The 25,000-nt window shown below is 49.7% G+C and overlaps 2 protein-coding genes across 3 annotated transcripts in view; both read right to left on the reverse strand.

The window, feature by feature from the left end:
* The window catches only part of LOC113819550 (putative polypeptide N-acetylgalactosaminyltransferase 9), a 599,489-nt gene that overhangs the window by 405,018 nt on the left and 169,471 nt on the right, over window positions 1-25,000 (reverse strand). The window lies entirely within an intron of this gene.
* LOC138859758 (uncharacterized) lies at window positions 3,315-3,644 on the reverse strand. The gene has a single exon (XM_070115816.1). It carries the CDS (start codon window positions 3,642-3,644, stop codon window positions 3,315-3,317), a length of 330 nt encoding a protein of 109 aa, XP_069971917.1.

The following is a 25,000-nucleotide window of genomic DNA, read 5'->3' on the forward strand; positions in this document are numbered from 1 at the left end:
TGTGTATGTATATGTGCGTGAATGTATGTATGTCTGTGCATATGTGTGTGTGTATGTATGTGTATGTATGTGCATGTAAGCGTATGCATGTGTATGTATGCGTACGTATGTATATGTATGTGTGTGTGTGAATATGTGGTAGTACGTACGTACATACGCATGAAATAAACCAAACTAACTTCGTAAAAATAACTGTCCGTTCCACACTTCCCACCTCATAAATCATACGATACCCACACGGGGACGTCAAAAAACACTCGTAACGTGCGATCCCTCCGAAAAAAAAAATAGCATTTCGCATAATCCCGAATCGAAAACTCTCGATTCAAAAAACAAAACAGAAATTGAAAATGGAGTGGACGACAAAAAAAAAAAAAAAAAAAAAAAAAAAAAAAAAAAAAAAAAAAAAAAAAAAGGGAAGGAACGTGTGAAAGTGGAAACAAAAATAAATAAATAAAAAATACTCGTGGTCCGGCAAGAAACTTTTCCCCCCTAAGTCCCGTGATCTGATGGCACCGGGCGGGGAGAGTGACAGGTCAAGATATCGCCGACCGCCCGGGGGAAACAATAACCCGGGGAGCGAGACTGGGGCTCTCGTCGTGCGGGGGGAGAGGGGAGGGGGAGGGAAAGGGAGGGAGAGGGGGTGAGAAGGGAGGAGAGGGAGTGAGAAGGGAGGAGAAGGGGTGACAAGGGAGGGGGAGGAGGAGAGGGCAGGGGAAGGGAGGAGAGGGGGTGAGAAGACGGAGGAGAGGGGTGAGAAGGAAGGGAGGGAGGGAGGGAGGGAGGGAGGGAGGGAGGGAGGGTGAGGGGAAAGGAGAGGGGGTGAGAAGGGAGGGGGAGGGGAGGGAAAGACGACAATTTCCCTCCTTTGCAACTCACGCAGCCTCCCTGCCCCTCGTCCTCCATCCGCTCGGGGCGATAAGGGAGGAATCGAGAGGAGAGGAAAGGGGGGGGGGGCAGAGGAAAGGGGGGGGGGGCAGAAGGAAGGAGGGGAGGAGGAGGGGGGAGGGAAGGTCAGAGAGGGAGGGAGAGAGAGAAAGGAAGGAGGGAGTGTGTGAGAGAGAGAAGGAAGGAAGGAGGGTACGAGTGGAGGGCAAGAGAGAGAGAGGGTGAGAGAGAGAGAGAGAGAGAGAGAGAGAGAGAGAGAGAGAGAGAGAGAGAGAGAGAGAGAGAGAGAGAGAGAGAGAGAGAGAGAGAGAGAGAGAGAGAGAGAGAGAGAGAGAGAGAGAGAGAGAGAGGGGGGGGGGGGGATGTACCCGACAGACACCGAAGATCGTCCCCAAAGAATGCGATCACCGCTCAGCCTCCGAGCAAGTGCCGTTCGGGGGCCACCTCGAGTGCCACCTTGGGCGTCGCGCTGCCAGCCTTGTTAGTGCCTCGCTCCTGTTGCGCCAGTTCCACTCTTTCCTTTCTCGACTGTCAGTGTCGGTCCCTCCTGTCGACTGACAGTGCCAGCCAACCGCTAATGCCCGTTTTTCCTCAGCTGAGTGCCACTGCCAGTCCATCCTGTCGATTGACAATACCAATTCTTCCTCTGCTAACTTAGTGCCAGCCCTCCCTCTGCTGACTGGAAAAGCCAGTCAACCGTCAGTGCCGGCCATTCCTCTTTCGAATGTTAGTGCCATTTTTTCCCCTGCCGAGAGTTGGTGCCTCTCCCTCCTTTGTTCACTGGCAGCGCCGATATTCTTTTGTCGAGCGTCGGTGCCAGTTTTTTCTCCGTCGATTAGCAGTACCGCTCGCCTTTCCGGCTTTGTCTGAGTGCCGCTCGCATTCTCGCGCTTGCCGAGGGAACGTTGCTTTGTTCTGTCTCTATTTGCTGTGTACGCTCTTGCATCTCATTAGCGCGGCAATGCTTTCACCTGATTTATCAACATTGCTTTCATGTCATCTCGCTCCCCTTAACCCCTCCCCCCCCCTTGACGGTGTTCAAATTCACCGCATTCTTGCTTCCTCCCAATTATCGAACTCCGACATTGCAAACAGCTTTGCAACATCACTCCGTAAACCCCAGTCACCGCCGCATCATCGGAACGCAAAATGACCATGCAATTGCAAATATGCTCCTCGCGAGGCCTTTCACCCCCTCGCCCGGTGAATGTTGCATGCCGCCGCCCAACATATCACGCGCTGGGATTGCAAGCTGAAATCCCCCCCCCCTCCGCCCCCTCTTGTTCTCTCCCCTCTATCTCCCTTCCGTACTCCTCCCTTTCGCCTCTCGCCTTTATCTCCGCTCCCCTCTTACTCCCCTCTCGGCTCTCGCTCTCTCCCCTCCCTCCTCCCTTATCTTCTCATCCTTTTTTACTCTCACTACTCTCCCCTCCCTTTTCCACCTGTACCTCCCCACTCTCCCTCTTCGCAACCCCCTCCTCCCTTGTCCTCTCAACCCACCATTCTTACCCTTCTCTCTCCCTTTCCCTCCCGTCCCCCACCATTCTTAGCCTTCTCACTTACCCCTCCCTCTCCCTTTCCTTCCCGTCCCCCTCCCCTTCCACCTTCGCAAGCCCCCTCCTCGCTTACCCCCTCACCCCCTCTCTCACCTCCCCTTCCCACCCCTACCCTCCACTCTCCCTCCGCTTCCCCCTCCCCGTCCCCCCTCTGCTTCCCCCTCCCCTTCCACCCTCGCATCCCCCTCGCTTACCCCTCCCCCTCGTCCCCCCTCTCTCCGTATCCCCTCATCACTCATCTGTCTCTCTCATCCCTGACTAACTGACTGAGACAGACTGACTGAGACTGACCGACTGACTGAGACTAACAGACAGACAGACTGACTGAGACAGAAAGACAGACAGACAGATCGACTGACTGACCGACCGACCGATTTTTTGGCTTCGTCTTGAATCTGACTTTAGGGGAGGGGGGAGGGGGGAGGGGGGATGTTACCCAATGCTAGCCAACGTCTCTCTGTTCTTTGACAGCGTCGTACGATAGTCTATTCCTAATTTTCTCATTTCCTATATTTCTTCTTTCTTTTTTTCCCCCCATCGTTTTATCCGTCTTCTTTTTCTTCTCCTTTGTCCCTTCATATCTTCCTCTTCCTTCTCCTTCCAATTTCCCCTTCTCTTCTCCTACTTCTCCTCCTCCTCCTCCTCCTCTTTTCCCTCCTCCTCCTCCTCCTCTTTTCCCTTCTCCTCCTCCTCCTCCTTTTTCCCTTCTTCTTCTCCTCCTCCTCCATCTTTATTTTATTCTCCGCCGACTCCCTCGCAGCTGTCACCCCTTTCATTTTCATTTTCTGTTTTGCATCACAGAGCTCAGGAATGTGTACTGTCACCATTAAAGTGAATTATTTTGCTATTGCTGTCACTTTCATTTGACAATTATGTTATTAAATAGTGGGGGTCGTTGTAGTGGGGGTTGGTTGTAGTGGGGGTTGGTTGTAGTGGGGGTTGGTTGTAGTGGGGTTGGTTGTAGTGGGGGTTGGTTGTAGTGGGTTGGTTGTAGTGGGGGGTTCGTTGTAGTGGGGGTTCGTTGTAGTGGAGGTCGTTGGAGAGGGGGGGTCGTTGTAGTGGGGTGTTCGTTGTAGTTGGGGTTCGTTGTAGTGGGGTTCGTTGTAATGGGGTTTGTCGTAGTGGAGGGGGGTCATTGTAGTTGGGGTTCGTTGTAGTGGGGGGGTCGTTGTAGTGGGGGTCATTGTAGTAAGGGTTCATTGTAGTGGGGGTGCGTTGTAGTGGGGGATCGTTGCTGTAGAATCTTTAGCGTTTTTTGGTTATTAAGGCAGCGAAGGTAAAATTCCAACGAATGCCGTTTTTTTACAATATGCCAACCCAAGTGACATAAAACAAGAATTATGAAAACAGAAAAACGTATCTAATTCCCACCGAAATTATAGTCATTTTCGTTATAATAAAGAGACACTGGAAATAAAATTCTATCAAGTCAAGAATTATAATGCTTTAGACTCTCCTAAATATAATAAACAAATAAATAGGTAAGCAAAATTATGATAATGATGATGCTAAAACAATCATTACTGTGATAATTTTCATTATTATCAATTAATATCATCATATATTTGTATTATTGTTAGTATCATTATCATCTTTGTATTATCATGACTATCATTACTATTATCATCATTATCATCAATATTATTATCATTATCATCATCATTGTCATTATTACTATTATTATACCACAAGGTCTCTCGTCTCGTTAACATTATCTTATTTCATCATTATCAATCACTATCATTACTAACACCATTATGATCATTTTTATTATCATGTCATTATTGTCATCATTACTATTATCATTAATAATATGATCATTATTATCATCATTATCATTATCATAACCATCATCAGTCATTATCATTATTTTTATCATCATCATCATTATCATTATTATTATTATCCTTATTATCATTATCATTACTATTATCATCATCATCATCATTACTATCACTATTACTATACTACCAGGTCTCTCGTCCCCACAGTCCTTCGTGTACCTCCTCCTCTGTCTCTGCTTCCTTCTCTCCCTCTACTTCTTCGCTTCACTTTTTCCTATGTATATCCCCCTCCTCCTTTACAATTCTCCCTCTGTTTCTGTTTCCGCCTCTCTTGTTAAAACACCTCCTTCTTCTCTTTATTTCTCCTCCACTAGATTTCCCTTCTTTTTCTCCACTTCCTCTCCCTCTACTTCCTACTTGCCTCCAACTTCGCCTCTCCCGCAATCATGGATCTACTATCTCTCTCCCTTCCTCTTTCTCCTCTTCCTATGCCACGACCACGAGCTCTCTTACTTCTACTCCTTTTCCCCCTCTTCCCCCCCTCCTCCTCAATCCTCCCTCTCCATCCAGCTCAACCTCGGCGTCTACCCTATCTCTCCCTTACTCGCTCTCCCTCTTTCTCCTCCTCCTATGCCACGACCACGAGCTCTCCTCCTCCTACTCTCTCTCCTTTTCCCTCCTCTCCCTCCCCTCCCTCCTCCTTCTCCACCCAGCTCAACCTCGGCCTCGGCCCTATCTCTCCCTCTTTCTCCCCCCCCCTCCTCCTCCTCCTCTTTCTCCCCCCCCCCTCCTCCTCCTCCTCTTCTCCTTCTTCTTCTTCCTCCTCCTCCCTCCTTTCTCCTTCCTCCTCCCTCTCCACCCAGCTCAACCTCGGCCTCTGCCCTACCTCTCCCTTTCTCGTTCTCCCTCTTTCTTCTCCTCCTGTGCCACGACCACGGGCTCTCCTCCCTCCTCCTTCCTCCTTCTCCCTCCTCTCCCTCCCCTCCCTCCTCCCTCTCCACCCAGCTCAACCTCGGCCTCAGCCCTATCTCTCCCTCTTTCTTCCCCTCCTCCCTCCTCCTCCCTCCTTTCTCTTTCCTCCTCCCTCTCCACCCAGCTCAACCTCGGCCTCTGCCCTCCCTCTCCCTTCCTCGTTCTCCCTCTTTCTTCTCCTCCTATGCCACGACCACGAGCTCTCCTCCTTCCTCCTTTCTCCTCCTCTCCCTCCCTCCCTCCCCTCCCTCCTCCCTCTCCACCCAGCTCCACCACGTCCTCTTCCCCCCCCTCTCCCTCTCCCCACCCTCCCCCTCTCCCCCTCGGCACACTCGCGTGCCCCAAAGCCCCGAAATGCAACAGCCATTCGCCGACCGTTCGCCATTCGCCGGCCGGGGTTGCCCATCACCGCAGAATCAGCCCGACAATGGCCTCGCGCAATCCCAATTTGCATCGTTCATTTAAAACAGTTAGATCAGAGTAATTAAAATAATAGTGTCTCTTTTTTTTTACAATAATAATAGATATTATTATTGTTGTGATCATTACAATTCCGCGCTTTAGAGTCTGCGCGCAAACGAAGCGGAAATCCCCCTGTAAGCTACATATCAATAGATTAAAACAACATACCAAATGCAATAGATCTCAACAACACAATGATGCTGTGCTGAATAGAACAATGGCCGACTTTTGTCGACTAATTCCAGCCCCAACGATTATTGTTTACAAAAGTTTGTGCATCGAAATATATATATATATATATATTCACATATTAATTCACAGCACCGAAAAAAATAATATGAAGATTCGGCCGAATTCGGACCCACATTTAATTCCCGCAGAGGAAAATAATTCATATATTCCCCCGCTTTTATGATCAAATTCATTGTAATATCAGCGGGGAAACCAATAAGGGGCCTGGCACAGCGCTACGGGTTTGACTCTTTGACCCGGGCTCTCTCTCAACAAACAACCAATATCAAAGTTATTTCAAAATGCACAACTAACAACGCTAATGAATAAATATAACTGCCCTTTCGAAAGAGCACGAGCACCCGCAAACACACACACATCCCCGTCAAAAAGTGAATTAAAAGTGCTATCAAAACATCCACTGCCCATGAATCCACTGACGGCTGTGCAATATGTTTTTATAAAGCCGATAACTATTCGCACACGTGTTGGTAAGTGCCCGCAGTGTGGGGAGCAGTGCCAGGCAAGGGTGCCATGACGCTCCGAGCGGGGGCAGAAACAGGGCACGCGCGCACACACTGCACTTAGGGCGCCGGCCATGATGGCCAGGCCTCGGCCCTGGAAGGCGAGGGAGTGCCCGCCTAGGGGTGCCAAGATCAAGCGCATTCCTGAGGGATCGCCAGGGACGCCCTGTCGAGCCCACAGAAGGCGAGGGGGAGGGGGGGGGGGGAGGAGGGGCGCGGCACGACCACCAAACACAGATGCAAATAGTCGTTGGAGCTGAGGCCGACGGAGAGTCCAGGGGGCGGGGCACTCGAGCCCAAGGTAAATGACACCTGAGGGTTGTACAAACACGCGGGCCGGGAGCAACAGCACACGGGTACATGCGCGGAGTACCGAGCGGAACGCGGACGTGCTCGCAAGGACCCTCCACGGCCGCGCACACCCGCACGCACACGCAAACAGACACAGACACACACGCACACACCAAACAAACACACGCGGAGACACAGATACTCACACCCAGACACATACATCTCCTAAAACACACACATAAACAAACACACACACGCATAAACAAACCTACAGGGAAGATGCAACGAACAAGCAACAGTGCGCGTTGCATACACAAATTCCATCAATTAGGATCTTCGGTCGTTGCGCACGAGAGAATGCGCGCCTTGGCCGTCCGGGAGTGAACGCGCCGAGGAATGCTAAACGGACGACGCTAACGCAATCAACGCCACTTTGCAAATTGATTCCGACCTAAAATCAGTAGATAATGCAAGCGAGAGCAATTCCCACAACAATAATGATATTAATGTCCCTAATCGTTCTTATTATCATTTACATTGTCGTTATCAGTATATTACGAACTACAAAATGAAAACAAAATAGTAATATCAAAGCGAATCTATGATAGAAAAAAGCAAAAAATAAGAACAACAATTACATCATCGTAATTACTATTATCTCTATCATTATCATTATCATGATTATTACCATTACCATCTTCCCAATCAACAGTATCAGAGAAATAATAAGAAGAGTGATAATACCCAAACATAACAATAATGATGATATATAGATATAATATCTATAAACAGCTCCGAAAACGACAATCAACGATAACCAAGATAATAATAATAAAAAAATAATACTTGTAATAATAACGCTAAACACAGCAACCAAAAACACTAACGATTACCCACAGAGAAGAAGAAAAAAAAAAAAAAACAGCAACTCCTTCCTTTATTGCGAGACGCGGCCGGGCCTCGTTGCACCGCCCTCCGTGCAACGAAGGCCGCCCCCGCCCGCCGCTCTTCATCACGACGCCTCACGCCCCCACCCCACCCCCTCCCTCCCTTCCCCCACCTCCACCCCACCACCCCCCGTCCTAAGCTTCTTCCCGCGAGAAGTCCGGAGACACCGTAAAAATCCGCGGTTATTGCGCAATCTACATGATAATCGCTCTCATAATGAGCGCCAGAAGTTTAATTAACAGTTCTGGAGCGCGATGGGCCCGCGAGGCGACGGCCGGGGGGGGGGGGTCGTCGCCGCCTTCGCTCGGGGTCCCGCGCCCGGGTCTCCGTTCTCCTCCTTTCCTATTCCCCTCTTCCTTCTCCCATCTCCCCTCTTCTTCCAACTTTTCTCATCTCCCTTCATCATTCCACTTCTCTTATTTTCCTTCTTCCTTTTATTTCTCCCTTTTCGTTTTATCTTTCTGCTTCCTTTCTCTTTTTCCCCCACCTCCGCCTTCCCCCTCTCCTCTCCCTTGACCTATTCCTATCTATTTTCTCCCTCTTTCCTCCTCATCCCTCCCTCCTCTCTTCACCCTCCTCCTCCTCCTACTTCCCCACCCCACTTCTCCCTTACCTTATTCCCACCCCCTTCCTTCCTTCCTCCCATCTTCCCTCTCCCTCCCCTTCTCTCCCTTCCCGCCCACTCGCTCACCTTGCGCCACCGCCTCCACGCCCACACGCCCACCTCCTGCTGTTGAATCAACGTGGCGTAAACAGCGACAAGCCACAACGGCCGGCTCTTCCACTCTCCCACTTCCATCTTCGTGTTATTTTTGCCACGTTGATTCTATCTTTATCTTCATGCTGCTGTTGCCACATTTTCTCTTCTCTGCTATTTTATGACTTTAAATTGTTAAAGTTTTCTTTATTCTCTCAATCTTCCTCTAGCGAAGCGCTGTCGGCATTGTTCATTAACGCCGTCCGCATAAATGCAAATAGGAATTAAGTTTAAGTAAATCACACATAATTTATATATGAACACACACACACACACACACATGTACACAAAAACACACACACACACATGTACACACACACACACACAATGTACACACACACACACACACACACACACACACACACACACACACACACACACACACACACACACACATATATATATATATATATATATATATATATATATATATATATATATATATATATATATGAGAGAGAGAGAGCGAGAGAGAGAGAGAGAGAGAGAGAGAGAGAGAGAGAGAGAGAGAGAGAGAGAGAGAGAGAGAGAGAGAGAGAGAGAGAGAGAGAGAGAGAGAGAGAGAAGAGAGAGAGAGAAAGGGAAAGGGAAAGGGAAAGGGAAAGGGAAAGGGAAAGGGAAAGGGAAAGGGAAAGGGAAAGAGAAAGAAAGAAAAAAAAGAAAAAGAAAGAAAGAAAGAAAGAAAGAAAGAAAGAAAGAAAAGAAAAAAAAAGCGAGCGTTATCGTGTCTCTCCTCTCTCCATCCCGGTCCCTGCGCCCCGACCCCCCGTGCCGCCTCCCCCGCCATGCAGAGCGCGTGAGCGGAGCGAATCGAGAAAAGAAGAAGCAATTAAGCCGAGGCAAAAAGAGAGCGACAGGAGCGCCGGAGAAGAGAGCATTCCTCCTGCGCCGCGGAGAGCCCTCGCCGCCCCTTTCCGATGAGGGCGGGTGGGCGGTGGGGCGGCGGGGCGGCGGTGAGGGCGGCGAGGCGGCGGTGAGGGCGGCGAGGCGGCGGTGTGGGCGGCGGGGCGGTGAGGGCGGCGAGGCGGCGGTGTGGGCGGTGTGGGCGGTGTGGGCGGCGGGGCGGCGAGGCGGTGCGGGCGGCTTCTTGGATCTATCAAATTAGAATCAGAAAGTAACTCTTCTTCATGAATGGACCGCTTGTGTCCTGCTGGGAATCTGGGCGGGGAGGGGACGGGAGGGGAGGGGAGGGGAGGGGAGGGGAGGGGAGGGGAGGGGATGGTCATGGGGGAGAAGGGAAGGAGGACGGGAGGAGAGGAAAGAAGGAGAGGGGCAGAGGGGAAGAAGGGGGAGGGAAGGGGAGTTGGGGGAAGATGAAAAGAGGAAAGGGAGGACGGGAAGATGAAGGGGGGAAAAGGAGGATAGGAAAAGGAAGGAGGGACAAGGGGAGGGGAAGATGAAGGGAGGAAAGGTAGGACGGACAAGAAAGGGGGAAAGGGAGGGAGGAGGAAGATAAAGGGGAGGGAAGAGGAGGGGGATGATGAGGGAGGGAAGGGAGTAGGGGAAAGGGAGGGGCAAAGGAAGGAGGGAAAAGAGGAGGGGCAAAAGAAGGAGGAAGATGAAGGTGAAAAGGGAAGAGGGGAAAAGGAAGGTTGGTCAAGAGAAGGAGGAAGATAAAGGTAGGAAAGGAAGGAGGGGAAGATGAAGGGAGGAAAGGGTGGAGGAGAGAAGAGAGGAAGGACATCCTGAAGATCCGCATAAAACGAGCAGGATGTGAACGTTTGCTCTCGTGTTTGCTCGGTTTCTCTCGGTCGGTCTCGTTTTGTGTCTGTCTATTTTCCCATTTGACTTTTACATTCAATACAGCGGTGCATGTCAACAGGCACCCACATGCAATGAGACAGACAGACAGACACACGCAAACATTCTTTCCTTCTCCTTTTCTCTCTCTCCATCCCTTTCCCCTCTTTCCTCTCTCTCTCTTTCTTTCTCTTTCTCTCTCTCTCTCTCTCTCCCTCTCTCTCTCTCTCTCCCCTCCCTCCCTCTATCTGTCCTTCCCTCCCTCCCTCCCTCTATCTGTCCTTCCCTCCCTCCCTCTATATGTCCTTCCCTCCCTCCCTCCCTCTATCTGTCCTTCCCTCCCTCCCCCTCCCCCTCCTTCTATCTGTCCTTCCCTCCCTCCCCCTCCCCCTCCCTCTATGCCATTCCATCCCTCCCATTATCTGCCCCCCCCCCCCTCCAACCCGCTCGAGGCAACAACGTTCGGGATTGTTAAGCCAGTCACAGCGGAGTGCTTTAGGGCCGATCTCCCCCGCGATTTATCGGGGAATGTGACCCTAATGGCAACTGGAATCTAATTACGTAAGGCAACCCGTTCCGTACGCACCTCCCACTACCCTCGGGGCATTTCCGTGTCATAACCGCCGCCATGGAATCGGGAACGGCCGTGCGAGGACATCGGGTCGCCATCGGGAACGCCGCGTGTTGGAATCGCCGAACGGGAGGGGCTGGGGTTGGGTGGATGGGGGGGGGGGGAGAACGGGGAAGGCTAGGGGTGTGGATGGGGGGGAAAGCTGGGTGGATAACGTCGCTCCTATTTTCAATCTCCCTTTCTATCTATTTCTCTTTCCTCTCTTTCTCTGCTCCGTCTCTCTCGCCTTCTAACTGTCCATTTCCTTCTCCCTCTCCCTCTCTCTCCCTCTCCCTCTCCCTCTTCCTCTCCCTTGCCCTCTATCTCTGTCCATCTCCATTTCTCTCTCCATCTTCCTCCCTCTTTCAATGTCTCTCACGTCAGTATCCATTTCCGTCTTCCCTTTTCTCTATGCCATTCCCTCTCCCCCACCGTCTTTCTTTGTCCCTCTCCCTCCCCTTTCCATCTCTATCTCCATCTCCCTCCCCCTCTCTCGTTTCTTCTCCCCCACTCTCATTCTCACCCTCTTTCTCCCTACCCCCTTCCCTTTTCCTCTCCTCCTTCCCTCCCCTTTCCTCTATCTGCCCTTCCTTCCATTTCCTCTCCCTCCCCTTCTCTGTTTCCCTCTCTATTACCTTCTCCCTCCCCTTCTCTGTTTCCCTCTCCTTCCCCTTCACTATTTCTCTCTCCATTTCCCTCTCCCTCCCCCTATTCCTCCCCTTCTCTATTTCCCTCTCCCTCCCCTTCTCTGTTTCCCTCTCCTTCCCCTTCACTATTTCTCTCTCCATTTCCCTCTCCCTCCCCCTATTCCTCCCCTTCTCTAGTTCCCTCTCCCTCCCCTTCTCTATTTCCCTCTCCTTCCCCTTCTCTATTTCCCTCTCCCTCCCCTTCTCTAGTTCCCTCCCCCTCTCCCTCCACTTCTCTATTTCCCTCTCCTTCCCCTTCTCCATTTCCCTCTCCATTCCCTATCCAATTCCCTCTCCTTCCCCTTCTCTATTTCCCTCTCCCTCCCCTTCTCTATTTCCCTCTCCCTCCCCCTCTCCCTCCACTTCTCTATTTCCCTCTCCTTCCCCTTCTCTATTTCCCTCTCTCTCCCCCTCTCCATTTCCCTCCCACCAAATCAACGAACTATCTATCGACCGGCCCTTGTTCATGTGTCATTTCATAAAAGAAGCAATTTCGCCAAATGAACACGAATATACATAATTCACTAATCACTAGCGATCGGATTACACGTCGCATAAATAAAAATCTCTCATTTTTCAGCAATAATTTTTCAAAACTTTTCATTATAATGATGGTGTTGATGGCAAGCGCCGCCAGACTCATTAAGCCCTTACTCATTAATAACATTTCGCTTTTGAATATCAAAGTGATAAAATCACTGGCTAATTACCAATTTAACACGGTGACGTAACGATAAACTGAAATAAAAAAAAGCAAAATAAAAGAGAAAAAAGAACATATATGAATAAATCAAAAGTTTCCCCGAATTCGCTTCATCTTCGTCTGCCATAAACAAATAATGATAATAATAACAACAACAACAACAACAACAACAACAACAACAACAACAACAACAACAACAATAATAATAATAATAATAATAATAGATAAAAAATAAAGAAACTAAAGATGTGTCGGAGAAAAAAAAATAGCTGGAAAAATATTCACGTAGATTTCGCTTCGTCTTTGCTTACGATAACAGGAAAAAAAGAACCGAAAAAAACGAAAAATGCGAAAGAAAAAACATGCCCGAAATCTCGTAGATTTCGGCTACGAAAACAGGGAAAAAAGCGAAAAATACGATGGAGAGAAAAAAAATAAACATAGAAAAAAGATCCTCGCAGATTTCGCTTCATCTCCGCCTACGATAACACACACACAAAATAATAATAATAAAAAAAATAATAATAATAATGATAATAATACGGAAGAAAAAACAAACATGAAAAAATATATCATCGCAAGTTTACATTTATCTTCGCTTACGATAACCAAAAAAATAAATAAATAAATAAATAAATAAAACAAAAAAATAAAAATAAAAAAATAATAATACAATTAAAAAAACGAAGTTAAAAAAAATTACATAAATAAACAGGAAAAAAAAGACTCCCCAGATTTCGCTCCATCTTCGCCTACGTGCTCCTAATGATAATGACTTCCGGTATGCTGATCACCGCCTTCGTTCTCATTATCATCTTTAGCGCTCTCCCTCCTCGCGCGTTAACGTTATTACATTTTTCTTCTTATTAAACGACGTATATTTCTTCTTCTCTTCCCTCTCTCGACGCATCGCCCTTTCAGTTATATTAATTTAATCAATGCAACTGTCCTTACTGTTATGACGACGGAAATTACGGTAATGACGATTGCATTCCGTATCCGTACAACGCATTTACGCAAAGTGTTATTTTAAATCTCTCTACAACGTCGCAGAAAGGGTAAATTTATGAAAAAAGAAAATACAAATCGTACAGAGTGGATTAAACCATTAAAAAGAGAGAGAAAGTACGACCAAAAATAACGGAGAACAGAAAGGCACGAGAGAGAGAGAGAGAGAGAGAGAGAGAGAGAGAGAGAGAGAGAGAGAGAGAGAGAGAGAGAGAGAGAGAGAGAGAGAGAGGGAGAGAGAGAGAGAGAGAGAGAGAGAGAGAGAGAGAGAGAGAGAGAGAGAGAGAGAGAGAGAGAGAGAGAGAGAGAGAGAGAGAGTGAGAGAGAGAGAGTGAGAGAGAGAGAGAGAGTGAGAGAGAGAGAGAGAAAGAGAGACAGAGAGAGAGAGAGAGAGAGAGACAGAGAGTGAGAGAGAGAGAGAGAGAGAGAGAGAGAGAGAGAGAGAGAGAGAGAGAGAGAGAGAGAGAGAGAGAGAGAGAGAGAGAGAGAGAGAGAGAGAGAGAGAGAAAGAGAGAGAGAGAGGAAGAGAGAGAGAGAGAGAGAGAGAGAGAGAGAGAGAGAGAGAGAGAGAGAGAGAGAGAGAGAGAGAGAGAGAGAGAGAGAGAGAGAGAGGGAGAGAGAGAGAGAGAGAGAGAGAGAGATGGCACAGACCGTGATTACCAGTCTTTCCCTCCCGACGGTCGCCGCGAGAATATCATTAATAGAAACTGGAATTAATGCAAAGACGACGTTGTAGGAAGGTAGAATGGGGGACGAGGAGGAGGAGGAATGGGGAAATGGGAAGGAGGAAGAGAGACAGGAGATGGGGATAGAGAAAGGGAAAGGAACAGAGGAGGAGGAGGAGGAAGAAAAAGAAGAAGAAGAAGAAGGAAAGGGAGGAGGAGCAGGAGGAAGAAGAAAAGGAAGGAGGAGCAGGAGGAAGAAGAAGAAGAGGAGGAAATGGAAGGAGGAGCAGGAGGAGGAAGAAGTAGAGAATGAGGAGAAGAAGATGGAGGAGGAGTAAGAACAAGGCGAGGGAAGGCGGACAAAAGAACTAGCAAACACAAGAAGAAAAAGTCAAATGAAATGATGAAACGGAAACATACCTGATTTTTCACAGATCCAGAAACAAACGAAAAGGTTAAAGACAGAGCGATAAAAGGGACAAAAGGAAGTGGGAAAAAAGTAAACAAAAAGTACGAGAGGATTTAAAAAAAACACTCATCATTCTCCTCCATTTAAATAACGTTATGGCGAGAGTCAATCTTTCGCTAAGAATATAACTTCTTCCTTTATTTCCCCTTTTTTTGCAAATGTAAAAAAGAAAATCCTACAATGTGAATTTTTGGAGGAGAGGAGGGAGGGAGGAGGGGGTAGAGGGAGAGTGGGGGAGGGGGGGGGGTCGCACATTCAAGGTGAGAACAAAGACCCTGAACACAATGAGGGTGCAGGGGGAGGGGGAGGGAGAGAGGGGGAGAGAGAGGGGGAGTGAGGGGAAATTTTCTTGGTAAAACTTTTCGAAAGTGAACTTGCGCCAGTGGGTACTGTGGCGGCACGTGAAACAAGAGTCAATAGTGGCTGGGGAAGGGAGAATAGGCGAGGGGGCTAATGTATGAAAAGGGCACGGGGAGAGAAATGCGACGGGGAAGGTGGAGAGGAGGAGAGAGGGGAATGGGGACAGGAGGAAAGAAGGGAATGGGGACAGGAGGAGAGAGGGGAATGTGGAGAGGAGGAGAGAGGGGAATGTAGAGAGAAATGCGACAGGGAATGTGGAGAAGAGGAGAGAGGGGAATGGGGACAGGAGGATAGAAGGGAATGGGGAGAGGAGGAGAGAGGGGAATGTGGAGAGAGGGGAATGGGGACAGGAGGAAAGAAGGGAATGGGGACAGGAGGAGAGAGGGGAATGTGGAGGAGGAGGAGAGAGGGGAATGTTGAGATAAATGCGACGGGGAATGTGGGTGGAGAGGAGGAAAGAGGGGAATGTGGAAAGGAAGAGAGAGGGAGATGTGGAGAGGAGAAAGGGGAATATGGAGAGGAGGGGAGACGGGAATGGGGGAGAGGAGGAGAGAGGGGAATGGGGACAGGAGGGGAGAGGGGAAGGTGGAGAGAAGGAGAGGGAAATGTGGAGGGAAGAAGAGGGAAATGTGGAGAGGAGGAGAGAGGGGAATGTGGAGAGGAGGAGAGAGGGGAATAGGGAGAGGAGGAGAGAGGGGAATGTGGAGAGGAGAGACAGGAATGTGGAGATGGATAGGGACAGCGCGAAGAAGGAAGGGAGGGAGGGAGGGAGGAGAAGAGGAGGTGAGGAGGGAAAAGGGGGATACAGTGAGAAAGGAAAAGGGAAAGGGAGTGGGATGGAGAAGGGGAGGCCAGAAAGGAAGAGGGAAAGAGAGACAAACGGGAAAAGTAAAGAATATCATTATAAGAAATGGAGAAACAAGAAGAAATACATTAAAAATCATTTCTTGAAATAAGTAAGAGAGAGGAATGTCGATGTTACAGAAAAAAAAACGTAACCCTACTTACCTTACCTCATCAGACATCAAAGTTTATCCCGCTTTTAAAGACCCTTTGGAACAGCTGACTTTACACGCAGTAATCCCCTTAACCAAACAAACAAACAAATAAAAAAACGTAAAATAAACAATCCTCCCACAAACAGTGACGCAATACGGTGACGTCGAGAAGCAGGCGACCCCGTATTCAGTATCAACACTGCAACGTACCTAATGGATGAACCGTATTCATGTTGACAAATGTGGAAAAGGTATGAATGAGAACGAACATCGTCACATTACAAGAGATGTATTTCTGACGAAGATATAATCGAAACCGGTCAAAATACGTCTCTTGTATTGCGAAGATATTCGTTCTCATTCGTACCTTTCCACATTTGTCAACATGGATACGGTTCATCTATTAGTTAAGTTGTAGTGTTGATAGTGAATACGTACCTTTCCACAACTACCTAATGGAGTAGACCAGACCGTTACCTCCTCCCATGGCACCATAAATTACAGCTTCGGTCGCCTCTTCGTCACACGGAAGGTAACCGGATGAGCCTGAGTAACGGCGCGGTAAGGAAAAAAAAAAAATAAGTGTCGCAGTTGACTGAACTTGTTACGTTACCATAAATCCGTGTGCGTGGTTTTCTGCTGCGCTTTGTGTCGTTGTTGATTTTGTTTACAATAATCGTCGCAAGGAGAACTATTTTTTTTGATAAGATAAATATATTTTCAAGGTTAAGGGCGAATATGCACGCGCACACACATTATATTTACCCAAGTTTGAGTACTTCCGATATTTTTTTGTCTTACCATGCGGCGGGAATAAAAATAGTAAACATAAACCAATTTAAAAATAAATACGGTCACATCTGGCAAATGCATGTGTACCTAAAAAATGTTGACAAATAAACTGCATCATCTCTTCTATTATCAACGCTAACTGTCCCTTATTGCTTTAACTGAACCTTCAAGTTAAACTCTTGCTCTATAAACTCGAATCATCTTAATATACAACTGCAGTCCATGTCAATTAAGACCAGCATTCCCCCTTTCAGCATCAGCCATTTTAAGACCAAAAAGAACTGAACTGTGCACTAAACTGACACTCTATTCGTCCGTGCCTTCGACCTTTCCGTCTTTCCGTCCGTCCGTCCGTTCGCCCCTCCGCCTGTACGTTGGTCGGTCCATGCCTATGCCTGCCGGTCTCTCATACAATCGTTCCCCCTCTCCCTCTCCCTCACCCTTTCCCTCTCCCTCTCTCACTCCCATCTCCCACTCCCTCTCCCTCTCCCTCTCCCCCTCACATCTCCCACTCCCTCTCCCTCTCCCTCTCCCATTTCCCCTCCCTCACCCTAGCGTTCAAACATAATAGATAAAGTGAAAATCTTTTTAATAGCCTGTACATCTGGAATTGCATTATTTGGGCCAAAATGAATTTCTGTTTTTTAGGTAACTACGGTGAAAGGCAGCGTGCATGACTGGGAAAATACATTCACGAAAAATATGCAGTGACGCACTTCAAAGTCCAAAAGTAATGCAATCAGCTGACCCACTATACAAATTTTGATATTTGTTCTATCAAAAGGTTGGCTATTGTGATGCACAAAAGCAGAACCTTTTTATATGTTTTACATTTTGTGTTACTGTTTTGTAATTTTTGTTTCAATTCGTGTGACTTTCTATGTATATATATGTATATGTATACGTATGTGTATACATATATGTGTGTGTGTGTGTGTGTGTGTGTGTGTGTGTGTGTGTGTGTGTGTGTTGGTGTGTATGTATGTACGTGTATGTACGTGTATGTACGTGTATGCACGTATATGTGTATGTATGTGTATGTGTATGTGTATGTGTGTGAGAGAGAGAGAGAGAGAGAGAGAGAGAGAGAGAGAGAGAGAGAGAGAGAGAGAGAGAGAGAGAGAGAGAGAGAGAGAGAGAGAGAGAGAGAGAGAGAAAAGGGGTGTGTGTATGTGTGTAATATGAACATGTGTGTTGAGCACGCAAATACGAGTGCACATTTGAAAGTACTAATGTTTGTATGAATCCTTCAATCCAGACCCTTACTCCTCCACCGCCTCCTCCTTCCGTAATTACAACGCCCCTTCCTATTCCCCCTTCCCTCTTCCTCATTCCTCCCTTCCCCCTTCCTCCCTTCCTTCCCCTCCCCCTTCCCCCCATTCCTCCTTCATCTTCCCCTTTCCTCTTCCTCCTTCCCTTCCCCCTCCCCCTTTCCTCCTTCCCTTTCCCCTTTCCTCCTTCCTCTTCCCCCTTTTCCCCCTTCCTCCTTCCCATTCCCCCTTCCCCTCCCCTTCCCCTTCCCTTCCCCTTCCTCTCCCCCCGCACCGCCCCGTGCCACGTCCCCGTCGTCCGCCCCCGCAGCAGCATTCCCCGGCTCCTCCTGACGGGGGCCGTTCGTAACTGGCCCCCGTCACGCTGCCTGCCCCCGCCCGAGTAGCTAATAGAGTCCGCCCGCCTCTGTAATCGCCGCCAGCAGTTAGACCCGAACCGTATCACCATTCCCGGTTACTTGCCGCAGTACATCGAACGGCTCCCGAACCACGGGGAGTGACGAGGGGCGCTCGCCGACGTACGCGCGCACACACACACGCGCGCACATACACACACACACACACACACACACAGACACATACACATACACATGCGCACACACACACACGCACAGTCACACGCACACACACACATACGCACACGCACACGCACACGCACACGCACACGCACACGCACACACAGGCGCATACCATCCGTTTAATAAGGCACGTAATAAGCCGGCTGGAACCGCGGTCGTACTGGCATAACGATCTCAAGGGGGGGAGGGGGGGAAGGGGGAAACCCGCGACTGTCATTTTCCATCTCCGTAATTGGGTCTACGTAACCGCTACGAGTGGGGGTCGTTGCGAGAGGCGTTTCGGGGCATCGCGGTTCGTCATCTCGGGAAGACATCTCTCTGCTTCTCCGCTTTTCCCTCCCTCGTTCACCTCCTCCTCCTGTTCGTCACTATTAGTACTACTCATCATCACTAACACTAGCACCACTATTCCCACTCCTCATCATCCTCATCCTCATCGTCACCATCATCACATAACACCCTCAATACCTGTGACAGTGTCATCATCATCATCACCACCACCCTCACATCACCATCATCATATCACCTCCACCATCATCATCCCCATCACCCTCACTCTCCTCACCATCACCACCACCAATACCTATAACAGCATCACCATCCCCATCCCTCTCATCCCCACCCCCACCCATCCCCCTCCCTGCCTGCATCTCCATCCACCTCCCCCCCCTCCCCAACGGCCACTTCCTGTCGCCGCTTCCTCGCGCCCCGTCACACAACGGCCTCCTTCATACGGCAGAGAGGGAGACGCTCTGGGCCCGCTCGCGATTCATGCAAAACCCGCCCGGACACAACTCTGCTCTCCCGCCCGCTTCGCCCCCACTCGCTCGCTCGCTCTCTCTTTCTGGTGATTTTTTTTTTTTTTTTTTTTGCTTTCTCTCTTTCTCTCTCGCTCTCTATATTTTTTCTCTTTGCTCTCTCTTTCCCTCTTTCTCTTTCTCTCTCTCTCTCTCTCTCTCGCTTTCTCTCTCTCTCATTCTCTCTCTCTCTCTCTCTCTCTCTCTCTCTCTCTCTCTCTCTCTCTCTCTCTCTCTCTCTCTCTCTCTCTCTCTCTCTCTCTCTCTCTCTCTCTCCCCCTCCACCTATTTCCCTCTCCCTCCCTCTTCCCCTTTCTCTGTGTAGCTTTCTCATTTTCTTTCTTTTTCCTTCTCTATTTCTCTTTTTCTCCCCTTCTCTTTTCTCGCTTGCTCATTCATCCTTCCCTTCTGTCCTTCCTTTCTTTCCTTCCTCCCTCTGCTTCTCTTTTTACCTATCCTTTTTTTATCTATCTCCCTCTTCCCCTTTCTCTAACTAGCTTTCTCATTTTCTTTCTTTTTTCTTTCTCTCTATTTCTCTTTTTCTTCCTTTCTTTTCTCGCTTGCTGATTCATCCTTCCCTTCCCTTCCCTTATTTCCTTCCTTCCTTCCGTCCTTCCTTCCTTCCCTTCCCTTCTCTTCCTTCCTCTCCTCTTTTTAACTCTCCTTTTTTTTCTCTCTCTCCCTCTACCCTTCCTCTCCCTCCCCTAACCTTAAATCACTTTATCTAGCCTGAAAAAATCCCAAAAAGATTTTCTAACGAGATAACGGACTCTAAGAAAAGGTCAAGGTAGCTTAAAAATCGGAGGTGAAAAAAAGGGAAGGATTAAAAAGTCTCCCCGATCGGCTCAAGCCCCTCCCCCCCCACACCAAACCATGCCCCCCCCCCCCCCCCGACCGACGCTTTCAAGGAGGAGGAGACCCGCGCTCGGCCATAAATCATGACACGGGGTGAGTCACGCTCCCTCACGCGGCCGGCGCTTCCTCGTCAGGAGGAGGGGGTAGGGTTGGGAGGTATATGGGAGGGGTGGAAGGAGGGAGGGTGGGCGGAGGAAGAGGGGGAGGGGGAGGTGGAGGAGGAGGTGAAGGGGAAGGAAGAGGAGGAGAAGGGGAGGAAGAGGAGGAGGAGGAGGAGGAGGAGTTCATTCCTCAGGCGCGTTCGGGCAGCGTGACGCTCGAGCTGCGTCCCGAAAAACAACGAAAGGACGTCAAAGCATTAGTAACACGCGCTCGAAAACCCGCAATCATCGAGCGTAATGGCGGAAACGTGTAGACGAGCAGGTAATTCCGCGAGCCGTCCAGCCGCCAGCGAGTTATCTTGAACCCAGCCGAGGCAGACCGCGTCTTCTTCCCTCGCAGCTGAGAGCAATTAGATCGATACGGAAACGCCAAAAACAAAGCGAGCAAATCTCCGGCAGCAACAGTACGAAACAAGACGCCGCCGCGAAGCACACGAACGCCGGCGCCAAAGCCATAAATCCGAGGCGGCGATGAACGGCGCGCGGACAAGCCAGGCGATCCCCACCCCACCCCCACCCCACCCCACCCCACCCCCCCGCGCGGCCGAGGCGGACTTCGGCGTGGTCGCGCCCGAGGCTCCTCCTGGGCGGCCGAGGCTCACGTGATCCGGTCGTTCCTTCAACGCCACGACGCCCGCACTTGTGATTACACATTCGCGGTACGTCAGGCTTTGCGTCACGGCCGGCGGGCAGCGAGAGACAGCGCGGGGCAATAAACGGATTAACCCCGGGATTAGGTTAATCGCAGCCATTCCAGACGCCAGGGATAGGACTTGATGGAGAAGGGGAGACGTGGGGATCGCGGAAATCATAGGACACGGAGCCATCCATTTCCGCAGGGGATATGAGCAGCGGTCAACCCCGTGTCATCGTCAGGGTCAAGTCAGGATCGATCCTTGGGCCGGCGGGTCATGCGAGCCCGTAACGATCCTCGGGTTAAAGTGCGCCGTCAACGTTATCTCGAGGCGCCCCCCCCCCCCCCCTCGCGCCTTGCGATGTCTGGCGGACGCGGAGTGTGCCGTCCGGACACAGGTCACCACGGGTCAAACAGACGGGCCCCATTCTCCGCCGAGGTCAAAACGAGTTGCGAAATTCAAACGAGCCATCGTTAAAGGTCCCTAAAGACCCTTGGCCCTGATCCAGAAGTGCCGCAATGGCCCCTCCGACGGCGTGACAAGGGTGCCAGTCACTCGACAAGGGTCACACGCGAAACAATTTCCATTTGAAAAAGCGCTCGCCAGCTGATCTCTTAATAGCTCTTCGTCATAAACAACTCTATAAAATATTTCCCTGTGTCAATTTAGAATTTATAAATTACATATAAATAGACTGTGCTGCCAAGGTCATGTTTTCTCCAAAATTTCCTCGAGGTCAACTTCATTTCGTACAATAAGCAGAGGCATTTGCATGTCTTAAGCATCGGAAATTCTTTACACAAGGGCTCATGTGACTCCAAAGAAGTGGAAACTGTGGAGGAGGAGGAGGAGGAGGAGGAGGAGGAGGAGGAGGAGGAGGAGGAGGAGGAGGCGGAGGCGGAAGAGGAAGAGAGAAGAAGAGAAGGAGGGTTGAGGAAGAGGAGGAGGAGGAGGAAGCAGAAGAAGAAGAGGAGGAGGAGGAGGAGAAGAAGGAGGAAGAAGAGGAAGAAACAGAAGAAGAAGAGAAGGACGGGTGAGGAGGAGGAGGAGGAGGAGGGAGGAGGAGGAGGGGAGGAGGAAACAGAAGAAGAAGAAGAAGAAGAAGAAGAAGGGGGAGGAAAAGGGAGAGGAGAAGGAGAAGGAGAAGGAGAAGGAGGAGGAGTGGGAGGTAGGGGGCACAAGGACAGGAAGGGAAAAAAAAACACTAAACAAGTGGCGTAACGCGGTAAACACTCGAACCGCGGGTGGAAAACGGGCAAAAAAAAAAAAAAAAAAAAAAAAAAAAAAATCCAAAGTGAACGAGAAACACGAAGATGACAATAAACACTCGACTGGAGTGTTCCCCGCGTCTGGCAAAGAAAGTGTGGGGGGGGGGGGAGACTCCGAGACTCCCTGCGCCTTCGGGCTACGCGCTGAAGCTTCGCCGGAAAAGACTCTGAAAACTGACAAAGACTCGAGATAATCGGGGGAGAAAAAGACCTCAAGGAAACGCCGGGTAGAAATAATAGGAGTCCGTTTGTTTTGTTTGTGCGGTTCAAAGGAACAGACTTCAAAGAAAGCCTTCAATATTTTCAAGAGCATAATACAACAAGGAATAGAAACAGAGAGAGAGAGAGAGAGAGAGAGAGAGGGAGATGGTGAGAGAGAGATTGAGAGAGAGAGAGAGAGAGAGAGAGAGAGAGAGAGAGAGAGAGAGAGAGAGAGAGAGAGAGAGAGAGAGAGAGAGAGAGAGAGAGAGAGAGAGAGAGAGAGAAAGAGAAAGAGAAAGAGAGAGAGAGAAAGAGAGAGAGAGAGAGGAGAGAGAAAGAGAGAGAGAGGGAGGAGAGAAAGAGAGAGAAAGAGAGAGAGAGAGAGAGGGAGGAGAGAAAGAGAGAGAGTGAGTGAGAGAGGGAGGGAGGGAGGGAGGGAGAGGAGGGAGAGGGAGAGGGAGAGGGAGAGGGAGAGGGAGAGGGAGAGGGAGAGGAGGGAGAGGGAGAGAGAGAGAGAGAGAGAGAGAGAGAGAGAGAGAGAGAGAGAGAGAGAGAGAGAGAGAGAGAGAGAGAGAGAGAGAGAGAGAGAGAGAGAGAGAGAAAAAAAAATTATAAATGCAATTCATGTAATCATTATTTCACTTTCTCCCTTAACAAGATGTCGAACTTTCACGGTCTACAAAGTGATGACGTCACTATAATAACAATTCTCGGTACTTGCCAAAACTTTAATTAACATCTTTCTCTCTCACTCTTTTATCCACTCCAAATCACTCTTTAACTCACTCTTTCACCCACTCACTAACTCTTTTACCCACTCTTTCTAACTTTTACTCACTCGATTACCCACACTCAATCACTCTTCATGCACTCTCTTACCTCACAATCTTATTCACGTTTTTACCCAGTCACTCACTCTTATTCACTTTTTTACCCACTCTCACTCACTCTTATTAACTTTTTACTCACTCTCACTCACTCTTATTCACTTTTTCCCACTCTCACTCACTCTTTCGACCATGCTCACTCCCTCTCTTACCCTCTTATCACACTCAAATTACCACATTTGATACTGTCACATTCGTTTTCATTATTCTCTCACCCTTCCTTATCATACTTTCTTACTCTGTCCTATCTTACTTTAATTCCCTACTATCTCACTGTCTCCCACTCACATTCCCAGTCCCTCTCTCACTCCCTCATTCTGCACGGCGCCCTTCTATCTCTCTGTGCCCACCCAATCCCCTCCTTCCTTCCGCAATCAACCACTGATTTTATTCTTCATTATATTATCATATTCTCTCCTATCATTCTTTAAATCTTTCCTATCCCATACACCCACTCTTATTCTCCTTCCCTCTCTCACTCCCTCATTTTGCACGCTGCTCCTCTGTCTCCGTCTCTCTATCTCTCCCATACACCCACTCTTATTCTCCTTCCCTCTCTCACTCCCTCATTCTGCACGCTGCCCCTCTATCTCCGTCTCTCTATCTCTCCCATACACCCACTCTTATTCTCCTTCCCTCTCTCACTCCCTCATTCTGCACGCTGCCCCTCTGTCTCCGTCTCTTTATCTCTCCCATACACCCACTCTTATTCTCCTTCCCTCTCTCACTCCCTCATTCTGCACGCTGCCCCTCTATCTCCGTCTCTCTATCTCTCCCATACACCCACTCTTATTCTCCTTCCCTCACTCACTCCCTCATTCTGCACGCTGCCCCTCTATCTCCGTCTCTCTATCTCTCCGTCTGTAAAACCCGCCCACCCGCCCACCCACCCACCACCCGCCCACCCACCTCCTCCTCCCCGCAGCCCACTGCGCTTATCTTCACGCCCTGAGGGTGGCGAGGCGTCTTCTCACGGTCAACTGCGAGACGCTACCGAGCGACTTCGATTTATGGACTTGATTCGGCGATCCTGGCTTCGGAGAAAGCAATGCGGCGTGTTTTCATTTATTGAATCTTTTCTCCTGAAAAGATAGGGGTGAGGGGGAGGGATGAATGAGGAGGAGGAGGAGGGAAGGAGGTGGAGGAGGAGGAGGGATGAATGAGGAGAGGGAGGAGAAGGAGGAGGGAAGAAGGGTGAATGAGGAGGAGGGAGGAGGGAAAGAGGGGTGAATGAGGAGGAGGAGGAGGAGGGGAAGAGGGGTGAATGAGGAGAGGGAGGAGGGAAAGAGGGATGAATGAGGAGGAGGAGGAGGGAAGAGGAGGCGGAGAGGGAGGAAAAGGAGGAGGAGGAGGAGGGATGAATGAGGAGAGGGAGGAGGGAAAGAGGGATGAATGAGGAGGAGGAGGAGGGAAGGAGGCGGAGAGGGAGGGAGAAGGAGGAGGAGGAGGAGGAAGGAAGGAGAGGGTGAATGAGGAGGAGGGAAGGAGGGTGAATGAGGAGGAGGAGGAGGGAAGAAGGGGTGAATGAGGAGAGCGAGGAGGGAAGGAGGGGTGAATGAGGAGAGGGAGGAGGGAAGGAGGAGGAGGAGGAGGGATGAATGAGGAGAGGGAGGAGGGAAAGAGGGATGAATGAGGAGGAGGAGGAGGGAAGGAGGCGGAGAGGGAGGAGAAGGAGGAGGGAAGGAGGAGGAGGAGGAGGGATGAATGAGGAGAGGGAGGAGGGAAAGAGGGATGAATGAGGAGGAGGAGGAGGGAAGGAGGCGGGAGAGGGAGGAGAAGGAGGAGGAGGAGGAAGGAAGGAGGGGTGAATGAGGAGGAGGAGGGAAGGAGGGGTGAATGAGGAGGAGGAGGAGGAGGAGGGGGAAGGAGGAGGAGGAGGAGGAAGGAAGGAGGGGTGAATGAG

This window comes from Penaeus vannamei, chromosome 38 (genome assembly GCF_042767895.1).
Source record: "Penaeus vannamei isolate JL-2024 chromosome 38, ASM4276789v1, whole genome shotgun sequence".
Taxonomy (NCBI): Eukaryota; Metazoa; Arthropoda; class Malacostraca; order Decapoda; family Penaeidae; genus Penaeus; species Penaeus vannamei.